At 39.2% G+C, this 13388-nt stretch overlaps 1 protein-coding gene across 11 annotated transcripts in view; it reads left to right on the top strand.

Moving 5' to 3' along the window:
* The first annotated feature begins 231 nt into the window (after positions 1 to 231).
* Positions 232 to 13388, top strand: part of SUPT20H (SPT20 homolog, SAGA complex component) — a 37768-nt gene continuing 24611 nt past the window's right edge. For 7 of the 11 annotated variants that reach the window (XR_012627681.1, XM_074859787.1, XM_074859795.1 and 4 more), the window contains exons 1-7: positions 232 to 346; positions 1927 to 2024; positions 4089 to 4124; positions 5268 to 5326; positions 5410 to 5476; positions 12079 to 12208; positions 12888 to 12991. Coding sequence is in view for 10 of the 11 variants with exons in the window: in XM_074859787.1 (XP_074715888.1) it covers positions 2022 to 2024; positions 4089 to 4124; positions 5268 to 5326; positions 5410 to 5476; positions 12079 to 12208; positions 12888 to 12991 (399 nt within the window). In the remaining variant the exon portion in view is untranslated. The remainder of the gene's footprint in view (positions 347 to 1926; positions 2025 to 4088; positions 4125 to 5267; positions 5327 to 5409; positions 5477 to 12078; positions 12209 to 12887; positions 12992 to 13388) is intronic. The other 4 variants (XM_074859790.1, XM_074859797.1, XM_074859791.1 and 1 more) reach the window with 1 other exon arrangement.

Genomic DNA, 13388 nt, shown 5'->3' on the forward strand with positions numbered 1-13388 from the left:
CCGCCGCAGCCGCCGCAGCCGCCGCAGCCGCCGCAGCCGCCCCGCCCCGCCCCGCCCCTCAGCGCCCACCGGCTACTCCTGGCGCGAGGGGGCCTCGCGGGCCGCCTGAGAAGGGGCGGGGCCTCGGAGCCCGCCCTCCCGTCTCTATGACGACGCCGCGAGTCGCTTCCCGCCCTCAACCTAACCCACCTCGTCGCCATGGCGACTGCGCCCGCCCCTTCCGGCAGCGACTCGGAAGCGGCGGGGCGGAAGCGGCCGGGGGCGCCGCGGTGGGCTGCGGCGGGGGCGGATGAGCGGGCGGCGGCGGCCGCTGGGCGGGGGGCAGGGCCCCGCGGGAGGCCGGCAGGTAACGGCGATCGGCGTCGCAGGTCTCCCCAACCCGCGCCGGGGAGGGGGCTGTTGGTCGGGTAGCGGCGGCCCCCTGCGCCCTGGCGGGCTGGGCTGGGCTGGGCTGGGCCGGGCCGGGCCGGGCCGGGTGGGCCGCGGGAGCTGGGAGCCTGGCCTGCGCCCTTCGGCCCGGCCGCGGCGCGGCCTTGCGGCTCGGCCTGACACGGCCCTTTGCGGCTGGCTGCTGCGGTCGGTGACTCCGGCCGGTCGCTCTCCGCCCTCGCAGGTAGGCCAGTGTCGGCGGAGACGGCGGCAGCCCCGGCGAGCGCGGAGGTGCGGTTGGCCCGGCTGCCCGCCTGGCGGTGCTCGGCGGGGCGGTTACAGTAGGGCCTGGGCGGATCGAGCTCCCCGTCCCTCCCGGCGCGTGCACCTGCACCCCAGTCGCAGTCCGGCTGGGTGCTCTCGGCTCCCCGCTCCTGGGACCTGGCTTCGGCGGGAGCGGAGAGGCTGCTCGGGAAGCAGCTGGCCTGTAGGATGGCAACGGGTGGGCGCCCCCCTGGGCCATCCTGTGCGGGCTCCTTTTCGTCCACCACCTCGCCATCTGCCAGAAGCCGGCAGGTTTCAACCTTGCGGGGAGCTCTGAGTCATTCTTTGTGGTTTTGGTTTTGTTTTGTTTTTTCTGTTGAAATTTGTTCTACGCCAAAACAGCTGAGTAAGGTTTAGGGAGGTGTGAGGTAGCAGGCATCTGTCATCTGAAATCTAGGAAGTCATTTGCCAAAACTAAGGCTGATGTGGAATGTAGCTGCAACAGAAATATTTCTACTAATTAAAATTATGTGTAGTGGAATTTCTTAAATGAATGTTTCAAGTATAGTGAGGCACTATAATGTTCAAATGTGAAAATAAAATTGACTTCAATTTTCACATCTCTTCGTTGTGAATGATACGAAGAACAGGATTTAAAGATAGGATTTTTTTGAGCAAGTTTGTTCTTCATACAACTATCTAGCTGAATTTAAAAATTAAATGGCGTAGGGACATAGTATCTGAGGGCAAGGACATCTAAGGGAGGTGCTAGTGCTGTGCAAATTTTATTCAGTTCATAATTGACAGCCTACTGTGAGTCAGTATTAAACTAACATCTTAAAATAGTGCTAGAAGGCACTGCTAGTGGAGGTGTTGTCTATGGAATAATACCTTCATAAAAGCAAAACAAAAAACCTAATAGGGTATGCTAAATATTCTGACTGCTTGTCATTAAATGTTCTAGCCTTCTGTGCATCTGTAGATGTGATATTTGGGGTGTGTAGGTAGAATGCTGCAATAGAGCAGGGTACTTGGCTATACAGTTTCAATTATATGCTTATTGTTACTTTACTGTTTATTATAACTGATGTAAAATGATTGTGCAAAGTAGTAGTAGTCATTAGAAGAGGAACCTCTGCACTTAGACTGAATGGAACTTTCTTATTTCTACTTTTGGAGGAAAGGATGCTATGCAAATGAAATTAAAGTACAGTTAACTACTGAAAATGTTGCATTTAAATACAATGATTATTTAGTTTCTTAGTGATATTTTTTTCTCCTTGATTTTTACAGTACCCCAGGTGTGACCTTAAACTATGATTCTTTGCCTGCTGCACCAAACTTCTTAAGTACTTCTTTTGCCATTTGGTCACCTGGCTTCAACTACAATGGTAAGTTATAATTCAGATAATATATTTTCAGATCCTTTTGCTCTAGTCTGCCAGCTGGCTGGCTGGTGAAGAGAATGCCATTGATGTTTCATTCTTAAAAAAAAAAAAAAAATTTGCTTCTCACTCCTGAGTTCTGATATTTCTTTTTTCAGGAATGTCTTCCTTCATAGCTTGTGAGTACTTCTACACACTTAGTCACTGTCCAGCGCATCATAGGAATTATCATATAAAGCTAGTGGTGTGCTTTCAGTCAGGACTGGTGTTAGACAGTTGAGTACGTATAAATCCTGCCTCCAAATAGTATTCTTCTAGTCACAGGTGACAATATTGCCATGGATTTTTACCTAATCTCAAGCAGTCAGTGAACTGAATGTCTGAAATCATGCAGTTATCCACTAGACTTATGTAGAAAGCATGAGTATTTGCCATTTTAATCTAAACATCTAGATACTTGATGTTCAACAGTGGCAGGTTCTAATGAGTGATAGCACATCATTAAGTGCTTTTTTTTCCAGAACAGGTAAGGAATTTTGTATTAGAGACACTGTAGGTGAATGGTAAAAGGCCTGAGGTTTTTTGCTGTATATTTCTTTATTGTTACTGTAGTATCTTTTTATCCCCTGAATTTTATTTTAATGTGTGAAATAATTGGTACTGCTGTGTATCAGACATGGCTTATGTGCCTTCTGTTCCTTGAGGTTTGAGTAAAGGTATTTGCTTTCACAAACAGCTGATGGGGATGGGTTAAACTGAGGAAACAACACAAATATATATGTGGGAAGAAGTACCTATTACAAATGCTTCCGAGCTTTACTTAGAAGAGTGGAAGATTCTCCAAAACACATCTTTCTTTTTTTGAATAGCGTAGCCTGTTTAAAAGTTCTGGCTGTGGGGTTATGTTAGTTGTTTTTCAAGTAACAGGGATTTTTTTATTATTACTGGAGGTTGTCACCAATACATTCTTAAGGACTTTGTCCACCTGCCACAGAAGTGAATGCATTGCTTCTCTTGACTTACCTGGAGTTGAATCAAATCCTAAGTGTTCTCCTACAAGACTTTGGTTCTTCGTATCGTCTTCTCTCTCCTCCCTGTCCTGAAGCAGTTTCGTTTTCTGGTTCGTTTAGCAGCTGCACATTATTCCTGCACATAGTAGGTGTCAGAGCTGAAATAAGTGCCAGAGAAGGAAAGTTAGGGACCAAGGGAGACTTTCTCTTTTTTTGACGCTTGTGCTTGTTTATTCTGGTTGAAATACTTGTCAAATTTTAGTCCAAGAACTCATTATTCTTATCTATGAAGCTGTTTGCTCTTCTTGAAATGCATGTATATCAACTGCCGGTGCAGCATTCCAAAGGAGCTAAATCCACTAAATACTATTACTATGTAATGGGCTATAGAAAAGCTTTTTCAGATTTTGGTGTGTTGTCGTAGGGTTGGGCATACTTCTCAGCCTGCCTTGGAGGAAGTCTGTATTGGAGAACTGTATTTGTTTCTTAGTCAGTTAACAGTATGTCGTAAGAAAATCCTCTCAAATTGTGTTGTGCACAGAAGTAATGTTCTGAGCACAAGATCTTCGTTCCCATTTTGTAGAAAAATAACTGTACTAATACTTAGGCACCAGTGTCTAAAAGTTAAATGTTTTCTTCCTGGACAGCTGTTCAGGGATACTGTGGCCTAGTTGTTCTGTTAAATTAGTAGCCAGCTTAAGAAAGGAGAACAGTTTTTCTACTTGTCATCTCTAATTGTTTTAGTTAATATTTGTTACTGCTTTTATTAGGTGTAATTTCTATTCCTACTTTTAATTCTAATTGCCTTTCGTTGTTCTAAGACTTCATAATCTAGCCAAAACCTTGCAAGTGTAGACACTTGGTAGTGGGATTAATTACTGTTGATGCTGTTACATGAGGTTGCTGCTGCTAAGTTTATTATGTGACAAAGAATGTTTGAGCCCATCTTCTAACTATAAATTCATATCAGTAATAATAGATTTTTTTGTGGTGTTTTTTATGTATGAGGATGTTTAAACAGTTAATGTAATGTCTAAAAAAACCCTTGTAATTCTTACAGCAACAAGCTTTAGAACTGGCATTGGATCGTGCAGAGGTAAGGGGTAGCCAAGTTACTTGTTTGCACATAATATATTGGTCTCACAGTTTAAAAATAACTACTATATTTTTATATTTAATCTGAAAAACAGTGGTGGAACATGTTATGTAAATATGTGTGTGTATAAATAATCACCCATACATGTAACACTGGTTTTGCAAAATGCTTGCTAAAATTGCTGTCTCGTATTTGTCTCTTACCCATTGTACTGAGAACATCACCAGATGTAGTGAGGATAGACTATGCAGGACTTCAGTTTTCTCCTTTTAAACCAGTAAATCTGTGTGTTGTGAAATAAGCAGAGCCGTACAGTGGTGATTCAGAGACAGCTGGTAGAAATACCTGGCAAAATCCTGCTTGCGTTTTTAAGGGTAGCCCAGTCAGAACAAAGAGGCAAGTGCCTTCACATTCATGTTCTTTCATGCTGACATGATATAATGGTTACCTTGAACCCCATTATGGGAAATACATGTCTTTGTGGGCGAACTTCTCTTCATTGAAATTGTGAACTAGGCTGTTAATTGGAATACTTCAGGCAAACAACAGAGATTTGGAAAAATCTTGTTAGAGTATAAGCTACATTTAATGTAGGATAGTATCATTCTTCATATTATTTTTAATTCAAATATTTAATGTACGTGAATTGTATTTATAATACACAGCTCTATAGAGAAAACTAGTTTAAATGAAAGAGACAGGGGAAAATTAAACTTCCTGAAGTTGGTTTTGTTGAGGAGTACTTGATTTGTAAGTGTTGTTGAACCAGTAAGCATGAATTTGATTGTATTTTACCATGTTAACTTCAGTGTGTTACCATGTTAACTTCAGTAGTGTGGACTAAATACAGTAGTGATATTTACTGCTGTAATTACAAAACATGAATGTGAACTTAAGACTTTGTGTGCAACTCATGCCATAACCATGAAATGCTGTGTTTCATGGCCAAATTGAGCTGTGTCCTTGTTGATGACTATAACATACACCAGGTTACGTTTAGTACATTTTTGAAACACTTACGTACCATAGCTGTTACTTACTTTCTGTATACATAGAACACTGTCTGGTAATGATTTAAAGTTGCATGGTAGCTAGAACTTAATTTCTTTGTAATATATGTTATTTCTTGATTTACTTTTCTAGTACATCATTGAAAGTGCCCGTCAGAGACCTCCCAAAAGAAAATATTTATCCAGTGGAAGGTAGTAAGAGTTTCGGTATTTAGTTTTTAAATAGCATTTCTTTGATATAATTTTGGTTACATTTTAAGTTTTTTTAATTTCAGAAAATCTGTATTTCAAAAACTCTATGATTTATATATAGAAGAATGTGAAAAAGAGCCTGAGATAAAGGTAAGTGGAAATTCCTGAGAAGCTTTTCATTGCTGTCTAAACAGGCAAGTTCAGAAAATACCTTTTTTATTTCACTTAATACCTTTGTTAACGAATAAACTCTGATTACTGTAGTAGTTACATAATGCTAAGACTATAGGAGAAATTATTACGACTTTTGTGGACTAAACTATGTAATTTAATAGCATTATCTTAGTTCAGTTTGAAATAAAAACAAGGTGATGGGAGGGCCAATGACTGCCTAGTAACTAAAATCTGTTTTTAAAGGTAATAAAATAGAATGCTGGTGGAGGATTGTAAAGATTGTGCTCTTGAGATGCTTTTCTATATATGAAAAGAGAGAATTTCAAAAGAATGGTGTAGAATGGAGAGGTGTCTCAAACAAGTTTATTAGATAACAGTACTATTAAAATAACGGAGTGATATGAGTACTAAGGCCTAGACTAGCTTGAGTGACCTGTTCAATTTGACTTAATCTGGTGTCACTGAAGTCAGCTGTGGTCAAGTTCAGGGCCAGTGTCAATGCCATCTGCATTGCTGTCACTATCGCTGTTTCAGAATCAATTGCTTAGCATGATAGACATGGGAAAAAATGTGGAGAATTTTTTAGAACCTGTGCTTTGTTGTAAATTCAGATTTATTTCTCTCATAACTGTTGAACTGCTAAAATGGTTTGTGAAATTTTTTCATAACATTAGCAAAGAAGCTCAAACAGGTTTAACAACAATAAATCTAAGGTGTAAAAGGCACAAGCTAATTTTCTAAACTGGGAATATTAAATGGAATGAGAAGAACAAGCTGTGGAATCTGCTGTATTGTTGCTTCCCAAGGAAGTAAAAACCAATGAGAAGACAAATGAGAATGAGATATTAGTTACTGAGCACCTGTAATTCCTTTTGGCGATTCTGATGTGGTTGTTTATTTAGCGTATGATGCGGATTCAAATCACAAACGTAAGGTGTTAAGCAAATTATAGGCTTGAAAAGATTAAAACCTCAAAGCGAATGGGTAACAAAATATTTGAGCAGCAGGGAGAAGATTGGGCTTGCTAGACTGGAATCTGGAAAAAAAAGCAGGATTTGAATGCGGTAGTTGTTGCTAAACTCGGCAAACTTAGGCAATTATAATAAAATTAAAGTAGTAAAGAGAGTTACAGCATCACAGTAGATGAAGCAGTTTACTGCTGATCTAGATTTGAGTGAAAATTTTTGTTCTTTATTGAAGGATTAGAAGCTTAATATGATAGAAAATTTTATATTTGGAGCCCTTATTTACAGAATTAAGATGTGGGTAGTTAATAGATATCTTGGTGTCTTGTTGTGGGTTGTAATTATTTAAAATGAGAAGCTGAAAGATCGAGGTGCAAAGGTAACTTCATCCATGAGCATAGGACTGTTTGTCTCAATTTGCACAATAAAACTGAAGAACGAAATAGCATTCTGACTGGAATTTGGCCAATGACTTGAATGTAGCTTAAAGATTTTAGTGTACAGAACTATTGATTTCTGTTCCAGTATTCCACCATTTTGATGGCACAGGTTGTAATTATGTTGTCTACTCAGAAGCAATTTCTAAATTGACACAATATTATTTTCAGTTTTAACTTTCTCCCTTTGTCTTAGCTTTTCTAATACTGCATCTCTCCCCTGTTCCTGTTTTCTACCCTGCTGTTTTCTTGGTCACTTACATTCTTCTTTTTGGTATTTATAGGGAAGACCAGATTTTCCGTAGTAATTCATGAAGTACTAATTAATTATTCATCCTCTATTAGTCCAGTCTGCCCAGCTTCATTACTTCTCAGTGTCTCTTCTATTTGTGCATATCCACACTGGAGAGAGAACTAACAATGTTGAGGTGATTGTCTAGAACAATTTGTTTCATTTGGACTCTAGTGTGCAGCATTCCTGTTTCTTTCAACTAACTTTTAGGTACAAAAATCAAAACAATAGTTTTGGAAACAGAGTTAAATGCTAATAGGGAAACAGACCTGGTCTATGAACTGAAAGGATCTATGTTAGGCAGGTAAATCTGAAGAGCTCTGCTACAAGAAAAAAAATCATTTAAAAATCACTGATCGGTTGCCTCTTCTCAGCTGGTGCCTTCTGACAGCTGCACGTGGTAGCATCAGTGTGCAAGCATGAAAAGATCTGAGTAATGAAAGTTTCAGAACACTGTTAACAAAAGCCACTTGAGTTCCATGTTGGACTAATGCAAAAATAATAAAGCACATAGAAGCACTTCTTACAGCAAAGTAGCGGATAAGAGGTACACTGGTAGCTGTGGGGAATGAGTAATTATGATACATGAATAAACCACGTGGGGCCAGATAAGTGGGGGATTTTTTGTTTTAGTGGGGGTTTTGGGTCCTTGATTAATCTCTAATGGTGATGAATGATACGCAGGGTCGGATGTATTTGAGAAATTGTATAAAACATCATATTGCATGGATCTTTCTGTTCTTGAATAAAATATAATTAACTTGCATGTGTAAGGTGAGGAAACAATTGACTGTAAGAATACACTTTAAAGCAAAACTAACCTCATTAGGGTGAAACAAGCAGACTTTATTCAGACCGCATTATTCTTGAAGATTGATCTGCAAAAACTTACTGTAGGTGTTGTTTATGAAACTGAAATGTTTTCTTGCCTCCACTACAGAGGCAATTGTGTTTTGTAGCCAACAAATTATGCTTCCTCAAGTTGTTTTATCAAGTTGGGTTTTATTTTTCAGTCAATATATACAAACTCTGCTTTGCTTTTTCTGCTACATGAAGTTAATTTTCAAATAGTTAATAGTTGAAGTTGAGACTAAAATTGTACCTTCCAAGGTGTATCTTCTATGCATTCATAAAGTGGTGCTGGGATTAATGAAACGTGTCTGAAGTCAAGGGAAGAACCTGGAGTGGTTGGTTTAGATTTCCATTTCATAGAGATATAGTAAATAGCCACAAGAGCTTTTTTATGGAGGTGATCTGTTTATTTTTTTTGGCCAACATTTCAGTCATAAAGGTAAGTGGGAAAAGCAATTTAAGATGCTACAGTGAGGGACAAGAAAACCAGTCATGACAAAGATAAAATCATAGTTTTGTGTAACACCAGTGCACTGTTGGAGGAGTAAGTATTAAAATTAACATTTCACTCATAGCCAAGGACAGAGGAGTAACAAACAGAAGAAATCACTACTTCAGTCTTGTTAGGCAGGAGTGCTCACTAATCTTATTTAGTGGTAGTCATCAGAAGTCACTGCATGCAGAAGGAAGCACCTGTGCCTTCTCTGAGCTGCTTCCCAGCCATCCCACAGTCACTGCGGTGCGTGTTCAGGAGGGAGGAGTGCTGCTTTTCTGTGGATGAAGTAGGAGAGGAGAGTTAGGAGTTTTAGCTGATGTAACACAGCAGTATAACTGGCCTGGCTGCTTGGTGTCTGAAGTCTTGCAATATACTGCGATGAATGCTTAAGAAATGTAATCAGGCCACTCCTTGATCTTTAAAATCCTTCCAGGCAAGACATAAGCTAATGCTTAATATCAACTCTGAGCTAGGATCTCTAATAGCTAGCTCAAAGAAGGTTGATTTGTAGCCATAAAAAGTTTTCATGCTTAGTGAAATGTAACTACCTGCTTATTGAAATGTTTATACTTAAAATACTAATTTACTCCAATGTCTTGGAGAGGCTTTATATTTTAAAATGTGCTTAGACTATGTCTTAAGAAGTTCAGGTCATATGAATGCAGTGTCAAAATGTTCTTAGGCCTGTGTGATTGTCCTCTCCTCTCCTTTGCCTGTCTTCCCATCTCAACATCCTAACCTCCAAAAAAATGAAACAAGAAAAAAAAATCACCCCAAGCCATAACTGGCCAACTGTTATTGAACAAACCTAAAAATTAAGATAAAACTAACCTGTCATTCCCCAAATAAATTTAGTGATGTGATTAACTCAATTACGTTTACAATTGAATTACTATCAGATATTTTACTTACAAGATGTTTAAGGAGCAGAGGCCTTCCATAAAATAAATCTCGTGGCTATTTCTTGCCTACATAGACGAACTTCTGGGGAAAAAATATTAATTGTTTATTTAGAAATTCTATGAGTTGTTGCTAGTTAGTGTAAATTATTCAGTGCGTGTATTTTGGATGGAATAATGCCCTTAATTGAATACTCCTTTTTCTTCAGCTCATGACAATAGTAAAGTTGGATTAGAAATGTTAGTGGTGGTATTAGTAACAACTTCTAGAAGCAGTATTGATTCTGTCCAGTATTGATTCTATCCCAGTGATAGAGGATTGGAATTGCTTTTTGTTTATCACCTTCTGTTTTATTTTTAAATACAACCTTAGTATAAATAATTAATTTCTTCTTAACCTCTCTTACATAACTTGATGATCCTTTTATAAGTCAACTCTTACAGAATTCTCATATTCCTTTCTGTCCTAATGCCATTGCATAACTATATATGAAAGTGTTATCTGTCCAACACTGGGGAGAAAATACAAAAATTTTTCCCTCAAAAGATGACAATATCTCAGTTGTTAAAAGATGTCAGAGTAGTTGAGTGTTGACTTTGCTCTCAAAATGGCGTTTACTGTAGCTAAGGCTGCTTCATATTGTGTCTGAGTGAAAGCCCAATAGCTATATCCCCTACTTAGTGATGTGTCTGAAAATTGAAGCAGTGCACATGCAGTCTCCTGTTTTGGGGTAGATGTTGGGGCGGTTTAATAAGAGTTTTAATTGAAGAAGTTTTTGCATAACAGGCTGCATCTCCAGAGTCCTCTATGAGGAATTGGCTTTCCTGAGCAGTCTTTACCTCTGTTGTTGCCATGACATGTTTCCCTCCATTCTCCCCTGCTCCTCCAGTTCTTTCCCCATTAATTCTCCAGGATTTATATGCTACTTTGTCCTTTACTTTGTGTTAGTTTCCATGATTTCTAAAGTGTAAAATCTGGTAAGGTGTAGTCACCATCATTCATGATGCATAGGGAAGAGTTAACTTTGGGCAGTGGTTCTAAAATCACTAAATACCAGGAGATGGAAAAGATTTTTTCTCAAGAAGGCCAATGGTATCCTGGCTTGTATCAGAAATAGCGTGGCCAGCAGGGACAGGGAAGGGATCTTACCCCTGTACTCGGCACTGGTGAGGCCGCACCTCGAATACTGTGTTCAGTTTTGGGCCCCTCACTACAAAAAGGACATTGAATTACTCGAGCGTGTCCAGAGAAGGGCAACAAAGCTGGTGCAGGGTCTGGAGCACATGTCGTACGAGGAGCGGCTGAGGGAACTGAGGTTGTTTAGTCTGGAGAAGAGGAGGCTGAGGGGAGACCTCATCGCCCTCTACAGCTACCTGAAAGGAGGTTGCAGAGAGCTGGGGATGAGTCTCTTTAATGAAGTAATAAGCGATAGGACAAGAGGGAATGGCCTCAAGTTGCACCAGGGAAGGTTTAGACTGGATATTAGGAAGCATTTCTTTACAGAACGGGTTGTTAGGTGTTGGAATGGGCTGCCCAGGGAGGTGGTGGAGTCCCCATCCCTGGAGGTGTTCAAGAGGCGGGTTGACTTAGCGCTGAGGGATATGGTGTAGTTGGGAACTGTTAATGTTGGGTTGATGGTTGGACTGGATGATCTTCAAGGTCTTTTCCAACCTAGACAATTCTGTGATTCTTCATACCTGTTAAAATGATCTGTCAGATTATATTTCTGTGGGATTTGGGGTTTTGTTTTCAGCACTTTTCTCTTAGTTTGTTCTCCTGTGAGTAATGATTCTGCTTTCTATCTTCTCAGTATCTCTGGAAAGGTAAACTTGTTCAAAAAGAGATAGCCCAGTACTACTTAGTTGGATGTATGTGAAATGGGTAGTTGTGTGGGTTTAGCAGAGCGCTAGGGTTAGCAATGAATGGCTCCACCCAGACCTGGTATTCAGCTGTGAAGTCTAGCCTCCAACCAGAAGGTGTAAAATTATCTGAGGGTTAGAATTCATTGTTTTAACTTCTAAGGGGACTTCTAAAATGTTTAAATTTCTAGGATGCATATGGGATCTTTGAAACATACTAATTGATTTTAAAGATCTGTTATATGTGGAAAAGATCGTTCTTACAGTTAAACAAGGGAATAGCCTCTGCAGCTGCTGGATCAGATTTCAGCATATACAGACAAGACAGTGCAATTAAGCTTCCAAATGCTGTAATTTAATGTTTTAAACCTGGAAAGAAATATCTGCTTATGTTAGAAATATTAAAGTACTAAATATTTTGTTGTTGTTATCAAACAATGTATCATGTATAAATGATGCTCACAGAAACAATACAAATAATAGTGCATTGTAGATTTATAGGATTGTAGCATGTGATCATTCTTGTTAACTGTGTTGTCTGTGTGCTTACAATTCAAGGGATTTTTTTTAATTTAAATGAGTGGTTTTTTAAAAAATCTGTGTATAAGTATGTGTAATACATAAACTCTCATGAATACAGCCCAATTGAATTTAGCTGGGCTCATTTAGATATATACTTCAACATTAATCTAAATAGTACTAATACTCTAGCAATTGTTTTTATTTCTACTAATTACTTGATAGTATTATGTTCATGAGCAATGTTTACTTTTAAAGCAGAAGCTGAGGCGAAATGTGAATTTACTTGAGAAGCTGGTTATGCAGGAGACGTTGTCATGTCTGGTAGTGAACCTCTATCCAGGAAATGAGGGTTATTCACTTATGCTCAGGGGAAAAAATGGTTCAGGTAATATTTCTGCTCTTTAATTTTTAAAAATACTTGGAATGCTCTAAATAGTTAAAATGTGATGTTGCTTACATTTAACTGTTTCATTTCTAACATAACCCCTTGTGGGAAAAAAAACCCCAAACAAAAACCAAAGCAATTGTACTTAAACTAAAAATTTACATAAAGCTGTGAGGCGCTTGGAAACAGTCTCTAACAGTGCAGCAGAAATCAGTAGATATAAGTCTTTTTTGATAGCTTTCCATTCTCTCATTTCCCCTTAGCTTCCTGAGTTGCTTATCTGAGTTTCTCTGACTTCAGGTTCCTTCTGTCAAATTGTTTCTTTCACTGTTTCCTAAATCTAGGTCTGACTAAAGGCATCTGTGTTCCAGTTTGGTTGCATCTTTGTACCACTGGTACTGTGATGTGCAATAAGATCATACAGTGTATCAGCTGGGAGCCAAAACTTTGTCCCATTGAGCTATTAAGGCATGTTGCCTTTTGGCACAATAAGAGCAAAAACAAGCTCTGGGAACAGAAATGGATGTAAAAATTAATACTATGCAAAAAAAAAAAAAGCCCGTTTGCATAGGTTTCCACTGGCCCTGCTTTTTCCTGTGGCGAGCTTGTTTTAGATTTCACATTGTTAAAGTTTGAACTTGAAAGGCAAAGAAAAGCAATATGTTTTGTTTAAATTCAGATTCTGAGACCATTCGGCTGCCTTATGAGGAAGGAGAGCTGCTTGAATATTTGGATGCAGAGGAACTACCACCTATTTTGGTTGATCTTTTAGAAAAATCTCAGGTTTGAAAGTTTTGTTTTTCAAAAATAACTTAGGTTTTGTACCCAGATAGACCTTGATTTTTTGAATGCTTCACAGAGGTGATTCCAGCCACAAGACGTAAAACACTTGTGCATTTGGAACTCTAATATTTAATGCCCCAAATATATATTTTATTGATATATAGGAAAAAAAATATTGGGGAAGACGGGATAGAAGAGAAATTGCTGTGATTAAGGCTGCCAAACAACTTCAGCTCTGTGCTCTAGCAAAATGTCCTTTGTTCTTTGTCGTTATGAAATATTTGGCATGGGACTTTCTTAAAACTGCATTGCTGGCATGTGAATACACTACATTTGAAGCTTGTATTTTAGTTATGTCTAGGTATGTAGTAAAGACCACTGGTCTGACAAAATTAGT

Source organism: Strix uralensis, chromosome 2 (assembly GCF_047716275.1).
Source record: "Strix uralensis isolate ZFMK-TIS-50842 chromosome 2, bStrUra1, whole genome shotgun sequence".
In the NCBI taxonomy this organism is placed as follows: Eukaryota; Metazoa; Chordata; class Aves; order Strigiformes; family Strigidae; genus Strix; species Strix uralensis.